General features: G+C 44.3%; 1 protein-coding gene across 1 annotated transcript in view; it reads right to left on the bottom strand.

The window, feature by feature from the left end:
• The window catches only part of LAMC1 (laminin subunit gamma 1), a 127,312-nt gene extending 114,146 nt beyond the window's left edge, over positions 1-13,166 (bottom strand). The window contains exon 1 of the mRNA XM_079981040.1: positions 12,402-13,166. Within this exon, the coding sequence (XP_079837166.1) occupies positions 12,402-12,810 (409 nt within the window). The 5' untranslated portion in view covers positions 12,811-13,166. The remainder of the gene's footprint in view (positions 1-12,401) is intronic.
• Positions 13,167-14,891: the final 1,725 nt, after the last annotated feature.

The raw sequence follows: 14,891 nt of genomic DNA, 5'->3' as shown, positions 1-14,891 counted from the left end.
AGATTATAAATCTTGCCTGCTAAAACACAAAAGCCAGTATTACATCTAACACTGCAATCCTATGCATGTCTACTCAGAAGCAGGTCCCAATTAGTATAACGTCCCAGGTTATAACTGTACGGGATTGCAGCCAGGTGTGTGACATTGAGCTACCCAACCTAATCTAATATGGAAGTTACCCCATTCCGCATCACCCCTGAACATTAGTCAAGCTGGCTATGACCAAAATGAGTTGTAGTCCACAACATCTAGAGTATGTATCTTCAGCCTTTTCAGGACCCAAACATGCATTTGGGGACCCCTTTCTTAATCCTTTACCATAGACATGCATGGCAGTAGTGCTCCAATAGTGGGTCTCAATCTCCAGCCGAAGTCCAGTGATGTAGAGGCACCACACTGGCTATCCCACTTTTCCTTATGTGTTACAGAGGTGTTCCTTCTCTGCATTTCCAACAAATGCAAAACATAGTTTTAAATGCATTGAGAAACCATAGCTTTATATGGAATGGCAAATTCCTAAACACCATATTTATGGACATGCATGAATCGACTGTATGGCATGCCAGGTTTCAATGACAAATAAAGTATTTTGGCTGACTAACATCCTATATCCTTTTAAATGTGTTTCTGGGAGGGGTGGGGTTACTGGTTTGTTTTATTCTTGTTTTTATTATGTATTTTATGTTTTCCTTTTGTATTTTTATGTTGTGAACCGCCCTGAGATCGACAGAGGAAAGGCAGTATACCTATTTAATAAATTAAATATAAATAAATAAGTGACTTAAGTGGCTAGTTCCACTTAAGTTCCACTCAGGAACACTAGCAATATTGTCTCTCTCTGCCCAGCAAGCCAATTTTTTTCTTTATTATTTTATTTTGCAACACAAGAGCCCAAGAAGCCCATTTCCCCTCTTTCCTACTCTACACTTTGACATTTGGCAAATTGCATTTTGGGAAGGGAAGCTTTATATGAGAGAATGCAGCCAATTGCTGACCTGTTTCAGACCATCATAAAGCTGGGAAGATGAGCCTAGGAAAAAAATATCGGCCTCTCCATCAGTTTGACTTTACCTTGAAAGGTGCACTCTACCACTGTCTCCCGAGACAGATGGATGCCAGCAAAAAACAAGAAGGCACTGGTGGAGAGACCCTTGTGAGCCGCCACGTGATCCCAGGTGGATCACAACAGGAACACTCCTACATATGGTAAGAGCTTCAGAAAGAGGTTCCCAAATGCATTCCCAAAAGGTTGAAGATGTTGGCCTAAAGGAAAGGAGAAGAGGAAAGAACCTGAGAAAGGAACAAGCCAAGGCAAGACCCAAGAGACAAGGGTTGGAATAGAGAGTGGTCCAGAGAAATTGAGGAAGGGGAGAGAGGCAGGACAAGAGGGATGCAAAACAGAGAGAGAGCATGAAAGGAGGAGTGGAGGGGGGGGACTGCAGAGGTGAGCAGAGCTGAAGTTCACAGATTTGAAAGAACTAACCCAAATATTGGCTGTATGCCTGTGGTTTATTTTCAGTGCCAAAAAAAAATAAAAAAAAATTAAAAGATTCCCATGGATTTTTTTTTTAAAAGAGTCACACTACAGACCAGATAGTAACTCAGAATCCAGAGTTAACAATAATTTTTAGCCCGTTTCCATATCTTACAATAAATTCATTTATTTGTAGAAGAAAAATTGACATTTTACTTAAGCCCTTACATTTCAAGATTCCTACCCCAACGTTTTTGGAAAAACACTTAAAAAACAGGACGGCCATGAAAGGTTAACTTAAAACTGACAGCTCCTCAAGCTGAAGAACACAAGCAAAGAATTCAAGAATTAAAATTGCCAATTTTAAGTACGGAAGTTTCTCATGTAACATTAACCTTACATAGGATGCTTAGCTTTTTATTTGGTAATGATTACCGAACAGCAGCTACAATGCTATTTGTAACACCCTCCCAAACAATTCAAATGGGGGTGGGAAAATATTTGAATAGGCTACATATTTTATTTTAAGAGATACAAATTAGAAAAGGGATCCAATAATATATAATAATGACATTCAGTATATACAAATCAGTTTTAAAAGGTTTTTTTTATAAAAAACTTAACATAATCTTTACAACAACACATTAAGGTTAGTAATTATCCACAAACTGTGTATGAGGAAAGGGGAGATGGACTAGCATGAAGATACCTATCCAATTCCTGATCAAGACTAAATCTGGACTGGAGGCTTCATGGTTCAATCTCTTCACCAGTACACTACAGTAGGCCTTATGCACTCAGATTTCTTACACTACTCAAAAGAGGGCAGATTATTTCATTTCATTTCATTTCTATACCGCCTATACCTGAAGGTCTCAGGGCGGTTCACAAGGATCACATACATAAAATCAAAATACAAACGACAACCCAACAGAACCCCCCTAAAAAGAGCCAGCATTTAAAAAAGGGTATAGGATGTAGATCAGGTCAGGCAAAGGCCTGGTTGAAAAGGAAAGTTTGTGCCTAAAGGTGTGTAGTGAAGGCGCCAGGGGAACTTCCCTGGGGAGAGCACTCCAGATACAACTACAGATCAATCAGATTTATATCTACCTATAATTCTTCAAGGAGACCCAAGTCTCCTGCCCTGCTTGGGCAGGATCCAGTTCTTTCTTCTAAGTAGCCACTCATAGCAACCTGACTGCCTATGGTAAGAAAGATGTCCAAACAGAGAAGTTTTACTGAAGTTGTCCTTTTATAAGTTCTGCTGGTGAGTTAGCAAAAAAGCAAGCTAGCATCAGGTGACTTATTCACTGGGTTGTTTTAATTCTTCCACGCCAGTGTTAGCAACTCAGATATATAAACTAGGCGCCAAATGGCTCCCTAAACCAAGATTACAGTCACAAAAATGGAATGTCTAGTTGCCATTTTGGGGTAAGACAGCTCCATAGACAAATGATGGACTGACTGTGATTGGTTGTCAGATAAACTTCTGGCTAGTTCAGATGTCTACCTTGAGCTAGGTTAAGAACTTTGAGAACTTAAAGAAGAAAAGCCACTTTATCCTGGGACAGTCCACATATATATTGGCCTATTCCTACCTGTTTTTCTTAATGGTGACCATGGACCATGTAAGAATATTCACCACACCTGTGAGCAGGGCAGAGCGACAATTAACTCTAGCACTGTTCACTGCTCCGGCTAAGGCTGCACAGAAAAAGCATTTTGGTTTCAGAAATTCATTGTGATTGTGCATATAAAATATAGAGTTCTACAGGATGGGGCATTAGTGTGTGAAAACAGTCCAGATCCGATGCTCCCCAAACATGCACCTCCAGATGGTGGAGACAGCCAGTGCAAAATGCAGCTGGCATCTGGCTACTTGTGACACTGCTTTCCTTATGAAACAGCTGTGCTCCTGCTGCTGTACTGTATTAATGTGATTACTCCTGGCAGAATCAGTCTATTCCCCCATCTAGCGCCCTAAAGAAAACCATGCTCTCCCTTCATTCAGCTGCGTGGCTCACACCTGGGTCAGCTCTCATCTTTGATTCCGGTTCAGACCATGAAGGAAACAACAGCACAGCCTTCTCCAGCTCCTCGACTCTGAAACCAGACTCCCCCCCCACACACACCTTGCCTAGATTGGGTCTTCTCTGCAGCCGATGCCGGGAAGGTTGCTTTCAGGTGGTGCACATGGGATGATGCTTTGGGCTCAGACCCATTACTTGCGTCTGGCCCTGACTCGTCTTTAACATATCCTGCCACTGTCTGGCAATCTTATGTGACTCTATAGATTTTGGCTATAGACTTTCACCCACTTGCTGGAGTAAAAGCAGTTGCAGTTTTGCCTGCTGAGCGGCTAGCCAGAGGCACACCAGTCTTTCTGGAGCACTCTGCCACTGCCAAATCCAGGCGTCCACCAAGGCCTGGCCCCCTTCTCTCCGCCTTGATTCTTCAGCACAATTAAGCAAAATAACAAGTCCATTCAGAGACATCAGCTACAGAGGTGTGACACCCTTTATTTGGGGTCCAGGAAAGTCCAGCAATGGGGTATGAGTTCAAGAGGTTTGAGAAACAACTTAAACATCACATATTTTACACTTTTTTATTATTCAGGTGGCTCATAGCAACACTGTTGTCAAAGAGCAGGAACTTGCCCCAGAGAGTTTTCACACACAAAGAGGAAACATAACATTAAGTCTCACTTCCAAAGGTTGTGCTATCAGTGAATATTGTTAACGTGGAAGCTAAGTTTGGCAACCCATGTACTTTTAAAGAAAAGCTGAACTAAGCTTCACACATGAAAACACCCCTTCAGTGTAACCTGACCCAGTGAAAAAGACTTATTTTTTCTTTCTCTTGTTAACCAGAGAACTAGCAGGCGACTCATTCTATTTTGTAGTAAATTCACACAAGAGACACACTATGTGTTGTACTGTGAAAATGCTGTAAGACCACCAACACCTACAGGTCTCCAGTTTTGTGTCGGTTTCCAAAGCGCCTTTTCTGTCATGGTGAATGTGAACCCAGAGACCCAAGGAAGGCTGTGTGTTCAACTGGGTTCTTGTCTGCTTCGAACACAAGAACCCCACAGTGAACTGCTTCCTCCTGAGTCCTCAAAACAAAGAGGAGTCAACCAAACTGAAACAAAGCAGGTCAACAGCAGTCATGTGAAAGATTTAGCCTTGTGAGCACTGGGGTGAAATATGCAGTCTGAGCTATCTGAAATTTCTTCAGTTCTAACCTGGCACAATAATCACACTAGCAGAAAGCGGTTTCCAGGCAACACTAAGTCCATTCAGGACAGATCTGCCTCCACTGCTCATTTGTTACCATGCAAAAGATTGATTTGTCAACCTATCAAGTAGTTATTATCAATTCCCTTAAGATCGCTTCACAAAATATTTAGGGTATTTTTTTATCCTCCCTTTCTATTAAAGAAATAAACCCACAAGGCCTTGAAAAAAACTAATGAAGTCCAACATAACATTGTCTTAAGTTACAGTTTGAACACCTTGATACAGATTTGTTAACATTCCATAAGAATTAGCACAAAAAACACTATGTTTCATAAATATAGCTTGTTTAGCATACAAGGCAACAACATAGATCCCACATATCTGAATGTTTCAGAGATAAACAGTATTCTAAAAAGCAATAGTGAGTTTTAATTACTTATTAAAACCTACGGTAATTTGTTTTCCCAACAATGGAACTCAAGGCCAAGAGGATAAGCCTTCTAAAAATCATTACATAAAATGTATATGCATAACTGTACAACAATAAACACAGCCTGACACACTCCAAATCCAACAGATGAATTTGAGAACAAAGGTGTTTTAATACCAGCCGAAGCGAAACATTGCCTGATGAGAAGGGATTGCAAAGGTGAACACAGTAACAGAAGGGGCTTGCTCTGCATCCTTCCACTCTAATTGCAGTAAATGACAGAATACAGACAAATATCTCTCCTGCTTGTTTTAAAGAGTGAGGAGACACATATGGGAGAAGGCACCCCAAAAAAGTATTTAAGACCTTGGCTACTCAGAAATTTAAAATGCAAGAATCAGTCACCTGCTTTGGGACACAAAGCTAAAATGCAACACTACAATTGTGCCAGGACTGGACCGATATCGTCTTGCTTTTAGCACCAGGAAAAGCTCTCCTTTCAAAAACCAACTATTCCCTATAAGTAACACACTTTATCTATGTAAAGCTGTTTTTTGGGGTTACATCCTCAGAAAGCAAAATGCATGACTGAGAGAAGAAAATATGGAATTAGAAAAGTATATAAATGACTATATAGAGCATGGCTCTCTGAAATTCACAGGTATGCACAGTTAAAGCCAACAGTGAAGAGTTTTCAAGGCCTACTGAACGGTGGGATACTGAACGAATAAGGTTTAAGTCACTTGGATGGAAGTTACACAACTACCAAATCTTGCACGTACAGTGGTACCTCGGGTTAAGAACTTAATTCGTTCTGGAAGTCTGTTCTTAACCTGAAACTGTTCTTAACCTGAAGCACCACTTTAGCTAATGGGGCCTCCTGCTGCCATTGTGCCACCAGAGCACGATTTCTGTTCTCACCCTGAAGCAAAGTTCTTAACCCGAGGTAATATTTCTGGGTTAGCAGAGTCTGTAACCTGAAGCGTATGTACCACTGTACATCAACTTAACCAATCTTAAGGGCAAGCTCTCCTGAAAGACCCCTCAAGCAGTTTGTAGAGTAGAAGTACAATTTTAATACCTTTTGGCCCTCCAGATGTTGCTGAACTACAATTCCCATCAGCCGCAGCAAGCATGGCCAATGGTCAGGAATGATGGGCACAGAGGTTCTGCAACATATCCTACCAAAAGCTACCCACATCTGAGCAAAAGTGGACAAAAACCACTCCTGACTCCTGCTGCAACCTGCCCCTCTCCCAAAGCACCACCAGATTATACAACAGGTTCTTCAAGGGAAGTACAATCCCTTCCAAGACCACTATCCAAATCAGTCAACTTCTTCACTAAAAAAAGCCCTCCATCTTTCTGGATTGAGTTTCATCTACCAGAACACGACCACCAGACACCTGCTCAGGAGTTCTACTGCCTTCTTGGAGTCTTAGAGAGAAGGAGAACTGCTTGTCAGCTACATATTGGTGACATTGGAGCCCAAATCCCCCAAATGATTTCTTATAGCAGCTCACTTGAAGTAAAGGACTCCTGCCTGCATCTTAAGGCCACTCTCCATTTTTAGAAGTATATCATACATGTACAAAAGAGAGGGCCTTTTCTGCAATGGCACCATGACTGTGAAATGCCCTCCTGAAGGACGTATACCTGGCACAAACGCAGTCTTCATTCTGGTATCAGGTTTTTGTTTCCCAAGGCATTTTGGTTTAACTCTCTAAACATTGTTCCAGTTACAGATAGGTAGCCGTGTTGGTCTGCCATAGTCAAAACAAAAAAAAAATTCCTTCCAGTAGCACCTTAAAGACCAACTAAGTTAGTTCTTGGTATGAGCTTTCATGTGCATGCACACTTCTTCAGATACACCTGAAGAAGTGTGCATGCACACGAAAGCTCATACCAAGAACTAACTTAGTTGGTCTTTAAGGTGCTACTGGAAGGAATTTTTTTTTGTTTTTTCGCTAAACATTGGTTTGTCTTCTAATGTTTTTGTAATTGTAACCGTCTATATAAGAGTGATACCAACATCTGGATGAAGGATGCCTTGCACCTTTTTAAAATAAAGTATGTTGACAGAAGCTGAAGCTCTGGAAGACACACAGCTTATGGGTTATACTGAAGTTTCTAAGGGAAGGCATTGTGATTTATGCAAACATTCTGTACGGTAACCAAACCACATCCAAACTAAACCAGAATTCCACAGTCTTTTCTAAGTTTTACTGAATTCTCTCAGTAGCCAGTTCTACATTGTTTTCCAGGAAATCTCCCATTTCTCTACCTCTAGATAGGAGTGTAGCTTTTGCAAGAACAAGAATTATCTCTCTTCAGCAGATAACGAGGCTCTTGTCTATTTGATGCATCTTCTCGTATCCTGTAAGCCTTTTATAGCAAGCAGAAGTAGAAATTTCAGGTTTGGGTCAGACACAGGCCAGTCTAGTCAAACGATCACATAAAACTTTACTTTCAAAATAGTGTGGGTGTGTAGCAATAGATGTATATCAAGATCCATGCACCTTCAAAATGTAAGTTTGTGAGAATCATAAAGTACTTTTAACAAATGACCAAACAGGGTGCATAGAAAGAATCAGCATATTAAATCCACATTTTAACAAAGGTTATTGCCTCTCTCCCACAAACACCAAACAGCTCCACACCTGAGAAACACCTCTGCCCATTTACACACAGAAAGCCCTTGCCTTCTTATGCAACTCAAGCAAATGACTGACCATTCACAGAACTTTAAACACAACACCGCTATCAAAAGCAGCTGGTGGGTTTTTGTCGTAGTTGCTGGGTTGTTGTCTTTTAGACAATGGCAAAGTGGCAACACTGGCAAGCTACCACAATTATAAATTCAGTTCAAACAGCTGAATGACTGACAAGTGGAAAGTTATTTCTGTATGTTCCTTCCAGCAGTGGATAGTGATAATTCTTGTTCAAAGCAAATAACCCATGTACTGACAGAGCTTTTGGTGTAACCACAGCGTTTTCCCTAGCATCCTCTTCTGGTCCAAATTCTACACATAAACATCAACCAGCAAAGAGTTAGTGAAATGAGAGGCACCAGTGTGTTTTATATATCCCATTTTCCCTTTCAAACAAGACAAGCTCCTCCACTGTGACACATCACCCAGCTTCAGCATTTTTCTGTTTTCCAATCACAGCAGACGCTCACACATTCTTTTCCCAAACCTGAAGCATTTGCTCCAAATGCCTAGACAAAAAAAGTATATATCTACAAAGGAAGTGCTGAATAAGCACATTATTCATTCATTCCTGCACTAATCGTCATTTACTGTGTTATACAAAAAAACAAAACCCCTCCAAATTTACACTTACTGCATCACAGGTGTGCAAACATTCAATTGTTTGCAGCCAGAAAGTGTCAAAAGCTTTCCCCACAAATTACTTTGTCATTACAGATACCAGCTCATTTTTTCTTTTAAGTTTGCATTCAGGCTTCAAAATCCCAGCTCCACCACACACATTGTTCAAAGCAAACCAAAGAAAAGCCAAATCCAGTGAGGAATAACCTGTTAAAATGTTGCCGAAATCAGCCTCCTACAATTTATTACCACTTGGAGACAGCCCATTTCCTTTTTGCATTGCGTGTGATGAGATTTAACTGTGAAACTGCTTTGTGACCTATTTAAATTATGTTTGACCACCACAAAGCAACAATTTAACCCTGAGACAGAACACTCCTTTGAAGTGTTTATTCAAAGTCCCCAGATATATGGAAGGAAACATGGGACTCTATACTGTGCACATTCCTTACTCCCCCTTATCCACTTTGGGAAGCCGTTGTTTTAATTTTCCTACATTCATTATGCACTAGCCTGTCAAGTGAACCAAGTCAGTCAATATTTAACCTGAGAAAACCTAAGCCTAACAACCAAACTGCTTCTCCCCTGGAAGAGGAAGTGTGAAGCTGAAGATGTTCCTTGCTAGCACCAACACAAGTAAAGATTGGGTGGGATTAAGCAGAGGGATAAGGAAATAATAATAATAATAATAATAATAATATTTTTTATTATTATTTATATCCCGCCCATCTGGCTGGGTTTCCCCAGCCACTCTGGGTGGCTTAGTATGTATAAAAACATAATAAAACTTCAAACATTAAAAAACAAAATATCTTATACAGACTATAAATCAATAATAATAATAATAATAATTAAAAACAGTTTACAGTTATAGCCAAATTAAAATAACCACCAACCCAACAAAAACAAAACAGAGGAACCAAAATTAAAACTGTTTAAAACATTTTGAAACATTTTAGCCAGTTGCCCCAACCCAAGAGTTGTTCCAGCAATGTCCCTCTGGCCTCCCAGGAGCCTGGAAAAAATTCATTCCACATTTATAAAGGGCTGGGACAAGAAGGATAAGGAGAGGAAAGGGCAGTCCTTGTATGGAAAAAGGAAAATGCTCAGTTCCACTAGTACAGGAAGCAGCAGGAGGAGGAAATTACTACATTATAGAAAACAACCTGAAAAATGATGAAATCTGCTCCAAGAATAAAGCACTGAGGCCAGACATGCAAGAAATTGCTAATGGGTGATCATAAAAGGAAGCAGGTAATGAAGTTTCTTGTCTAGTCAAGGAAATCTACTATGCCAGTTCAGGCACAAAGTTCCAATTAGCCATAAATGCAAGCAGGTGGCAAAAGAACCTTGCCTGCAGGTGTTCCCTTAAGCAGAAAAGGATAAAAGGCAGGTGATGCTAACTTTAAAGACTCCTCTCCCCTCCATCACCCTGTCTGTAAGCAGAGAAGGTTCTGCAAGATTCAGGGAACAGACTGGTATTAAGTTTCCTTAGATTGCACCCCTCAAACTTCAAATAAGTCAGGAACGCTGTTGTGCTGGACCACACTTCCATCCAGCGCAGTGAACATAACTTCTGAGAAAACAAGCGTGGAAGTGGGCTGAAAATGTTGCAAAAGTCACACTCTCATTTGACACCGCCTCTCTGCTCTCACCATACGGAATATTAAGCTCATAGCAGTTCATGGAACGTGCCCCCCCCCCTTTTCTTCAGTGTACTGGTGCTCCTGAAAAGCTTTGAAACACATTAAATGTGCATGAGGATGCAACTCATGCAAGCTCCTGTGTTCTTAGATATGCCATTATTGGGGGGGGGGGCACACCAAGCCACTGTAGGATACAAGAAGAATGTCCCTTTGGAATGAATATGTGACAAAAGGGAGTGACAGGCTAGGCTGCAGCTGCGTCACCACAGCTGCAAAGACAAGATTCCCACATGCCCTTCATCGAATCCAGTGTTTCTCAAACTGGGGTCTGCAGCTGTTGTTGGACTACAACTACCATCATCCCTAGCTAGCAATACCAGTGACCATGGATGATGGGAGTTGTAGTCCAACCCAAGAAACAATGGTAATCCAATGCTAGGAGTAATAATTGGAGACTAGTAGTGGGTAGACCAGTTGCCTAAGATTTGGAAGGCAAGACGCAGCTCAGTCATGGACCCACCAGCGAACTTCATTGCCATCTCTCACACTCAACTCTGCTCCGCATTTCTAAAAACAGAGGAGAATGCAACTCACCTCTTATTGGTGTGAAGATGAATGTAAAGAAAGTACAGTGTTGATATCTGCCTTGAGCCTTAGGTATACAAGGCATGTGCCTTATCCGATAAAGGAGTGAGGCCAGCTGCTGATATTGGGCAATTGTTCCATTACTGCCCAGGCCTGGCAATGACTAATGCTACCATTTACACCAGTAATCTCTTCCAATGGACAAAACGAGTTAAGACATGCCCAGATGCCTCTCTTAACCAGCGGAGAGAGGCTGCTGTTTCAGTGCTTCCTTAAAAATAGTATTTTTTATTATTTATTCCCCACCCATCTGGCTGGGTCTCCCCAGCCACTCTGGGCAGCTTACAGCATATACAAAACTTAGTAGAATATCGAACATTTCTACAGTATGGTGACACTTTGGGCTGTACCGGCTGCTGTACACCTGCAGCGGGAGGTTTTTAAAAAAAACAGTGGAGAACAATACCCAACCAGCAGTCCATACAATTAACTCAAGTTCAATAAATAAATAAAATAAAACTTGGGGAGCTTAGGGAATGGGAGAGAAAATGTCACTACAACAAATTAAAATCATAGCAAGTTGCTGCAGCATGAACACCCCCTTAGCTCCAACAGATTCAGTTTAAAGAGTACACCAAATAAAACAATGTCTGCACAGGACTTTAGACAGTACAACTGCAGCATGTCCCTTATTTGTTAGAAATCCAACAGTTTGACTTGTGGGGAGGGAGACGATGGAGCTAAGTTATTAAGCAAGGCAAGGAGAGGCAATGTGTCTGGCTACACGAAATAATGTCAGCGATGAAAGTTCAGAAGCAAGTAACACCTAACAGACTTGCCCTCTGGTCAGGAGGGAGGATTCTCACAAGGGCCAAATGTGGTAAAGGCACTCTGCACATGTTCTTGACTATGAGGGTGCCTGTTCCTTCACTTGAACCCCAGCACGGAAAACATGCCCTCCTGAGCCCTGCCTCCGACCTCAGGAATCCTCTCCTCTCCCCAATGGGAGAGGCAGAGCAAAAGGAGATATTCCCCCCCCCCCTCTGTGCAAACTACAGGGGACACCCAAGTCTATGTTGAGGCCTCGCCCGGAAACTTATTTTCACGCTATACAATGTGCTGAGAGCATCCACAAAGCAACTTCTCCCTCTGTGCTGAATAATCGCTTGGGAATCTGGACTTGGTGAGCAACACTCCCAGGCAAGGACATACTTTGCACTGCCAAAGATGCGATGGTAGTCCTTATCAATGACAACACGTGTGTGTGTGTGTGTGTGTGTGTTTAAACAAATCTGCAGGAGGCAGAACTATCAACCGCAATCAGCCTTAATAAGTAAACAAAATCTCCTATTTTGGAGACAGTAGTTCTAAACCAGTTTCCCAAACTTGGGTCTCCAGGAGCTTTTGGACTACAATTCCCTTTATCCCTAACCACAGTCTTGCTAGCTAGGGATGATGGGAGTTGTAGTCCCAAAACAGCTGAAGACTCAAGCTTGGCAAGAACTGCTCTAAGGCACAAACCGGAGGCTGCAGCCATCGCCTGCACACTCCGGCAGCACCCTTCCCAAAGCCTGAAGTTACAATGGATGGAGCCCGACCCGCGGGCAGGCGCTGGAAGCTTCCTTCCCCTAAGCGAAGAGGCCCCCCGAGGCCATCCAGGCCCTCCCTTCCTCCCTGGCTGGCTGGCTCACTCACCGAGGTGCAGGGTGAGGTTGACGGCGTTGGGGTACTGGACGCCGGCCAGCATGGTGCGGCTCTGCCACCAGGTGGTGTCGGCCTGGTTGTTGTAGTCGGTGAGGAAGGCGGCGCCGTGGCTCAGGTGAGGCTGCTGCGCGTCGCACAGGTGGCACGACTTGGTGACCCCGGTGACGCCCGTCTGCACGCAGTACTCCTCGGCCGGGCTGCCGCACGTGTCGGTGGCCGCCACCGTGGCGTTGAAGGCGGCGTTGACGAACTCGGGCATGCAGCGCTGCGCCCGCGCGCTCGCCTCGTCCGCGCACTCGTCCATGGCGCCGCCGACGCCGCACAGCCCCGCCAGACCCAGCAGCACCAGACCCAGCAGACCCCGCAGCCCCAGCAGCGCCCGCCCCGCACCGCGCTCCATCCCGCGCTCGGAAAACCCGCGGCGGCCCTCGCTCCTCGCTCGCGCGCGCCCGCCCTCGTCGCCTCGCAGCCGCCGCGCACCCAAAGCAGCGGACGACGGCCCGGCCGGGGCGAGAGGAGGAGGAGGAGGAGGAGCCCCGGGAGGCGCAGGCGGCGACTTGGCCCGCAAGGCGCGCCCCACGCCCGCCCTCCGCCCTCCTCGCTGGCTGGCTGGCTCGCGCTGCACGCCGGGACGGGGAGGGGGCTGCGCGGGGTCCCGCTTCGGCCTCCTCCGGCCCCCGCTTGGAATGCTTGGCCTGGGGGGGGGGGAGGAGGAGGAGGAGGAGGCTGCAAATCCTGAACTTCCTGCAGGATTGGAAAGCGAGGGAAAAAAAACACCCCGCAAACTTTTCGCAGTTCACCCAAAACTTTTCCCGAGCGGGTTTTTCACCCGCTTCTTTCCCTCCTCCGCGCCCCGATTTTTGCTCGGCAATCAACTGGCCTTTCTCCCGGGCTTCGCAGCCGCACGGGGAAGCCGAGTCCGCTCTCTTGGCGCGCAGGCGCGCAGGCCAGCCGGCCGTGAGAATTTCGGCGCGGCGAGTCAGTGAAAGCCATTCCATTCCTCTTTCCTTCTGGCAGCAAAGCTGAGCCAGGGCTCCGCTGCTCGGCCGCGGGGGGAGGCGAATCTAGGTTAGGTTAGTTTCTCAGAAGAAAAGGGGCTGCGTGAAAGCTCTGCTCTTCCTCAGGTCTCTGGGCATACGTAGAGTGCCTTTTCCTCCTGACCATCTAATTTATGAACATGACTTCATGTAGGTACATAAAGTTATGTCTGGTGTTGAGAAAGTAGACAGGGAGGCAGGTCTGGAGACCAAGGCTGAAGGCGCTGGGCATGTTTAGCCAGGAAAAGAGGAGACCGAGCGGAGATGGCCAGCCCTCATCAGATACCTGAAGGGCTGTCGTCACATGGAAGACGGAGCAAGCTTGTTTTCTTCTGCTCTGGAGGGGAGGACTGAACCGATGGCTTGAAGAAAGGAGATTCCAACTAAAAATTGGGAATAATTTTCTGATGGTAAGAGCCATTCGACAGTGGAACAGGCTCCCACAAGAGGCGGGGGGTGGACGCTCCTTCCTTGGAGGCTTTAAGCAGAGGTTGAGATTCCTGCATGGCAGGGGGTTGGACTAGATGACCCCTTGGGGTCCCTTCCCCCTCTACGATTCTGATACTACTGGAACCTGAGGTCACCCCATGAAACCGGAAGGTGGGAGGCTCAGGACAAAATGAACTTCTTCACACAGGGCAGAGTTAAACTACGGAATTTGCTGTCATAAGATGCAATTGTAGCCACCAGTGTGGATTAGGCTATGAACAAACCACCAGGCATAAGGGTTACATATTACTTCCAGTATCAGAGGCACTGTGTGCTTGGATACCAGTCGCTGGGGATTACAAGTGGGGAGAGTGCTGTGGGATCGTGCCCTGCTTGAGGGCTCCCCATGGGCATCTGCTGGGCTGCTGGGGAAACAAGGCCGGGCTAGATAGGCCTCTGAAATGCCTCCAGATGTGCAACACAGGCCTGCCTAGGTTTTTATTCAGAGGTGAGCGAAAGGTATTGCTCACCATTCCTCTTCTCCAGTGCTTTTTATATTCCAAGCTGCACCCCATAGTGAAACAGATCCAGTGGCTGAGTGCTAGCACATGCTAGGTTTGGTGCGCCACCAAAGTAAAATGCTTGTAATGGAAGCAGATGGAGGGGAGAAGTGACTCCTACTGACTTGCGTGAGACAGACAAAAGGTTGTGGCCAGAAAGATATAGCTAAGGGTCTCCAATCATGTTTTGTTTTTTTTATAAGATATTTATTAAAGTTTTCAAAAATAATACATTGTGAAACAAAAAGAAAAAAAAACAAAAATACAAAAGTACAAAAGTACAAAAATACAAAAATAAAAGCAATTTAAAAACACATAGAGTTTCCATTTACTTATTTTCTTTTGACTTATTTTCCAGACCTCCTCATACCTCCCTTTCTTATATTCCAATTCAATTTGTTTGTTTAGCAAATCCTCACCACTAATTCTTTTAATTATTTCAAAACCTTATTTTC

This window comes from Podarcis cretensis, assembly GCF_951804945.1.
Source record: "Podarcis cretensis genome assembly, chromosome: 6".
NCBI classification, from domain to species: Eukaryota; Metazoa; Chordata; class Lepidosauria; order Squamata; family Lacertidae; genus Podarcis; species Podarcis cretensis.
The sequence above is the reverse complement of the archived record's forward strand: the minus strand, read 5'-3'. Positions and strand labels throughout refer to the sequence as shown.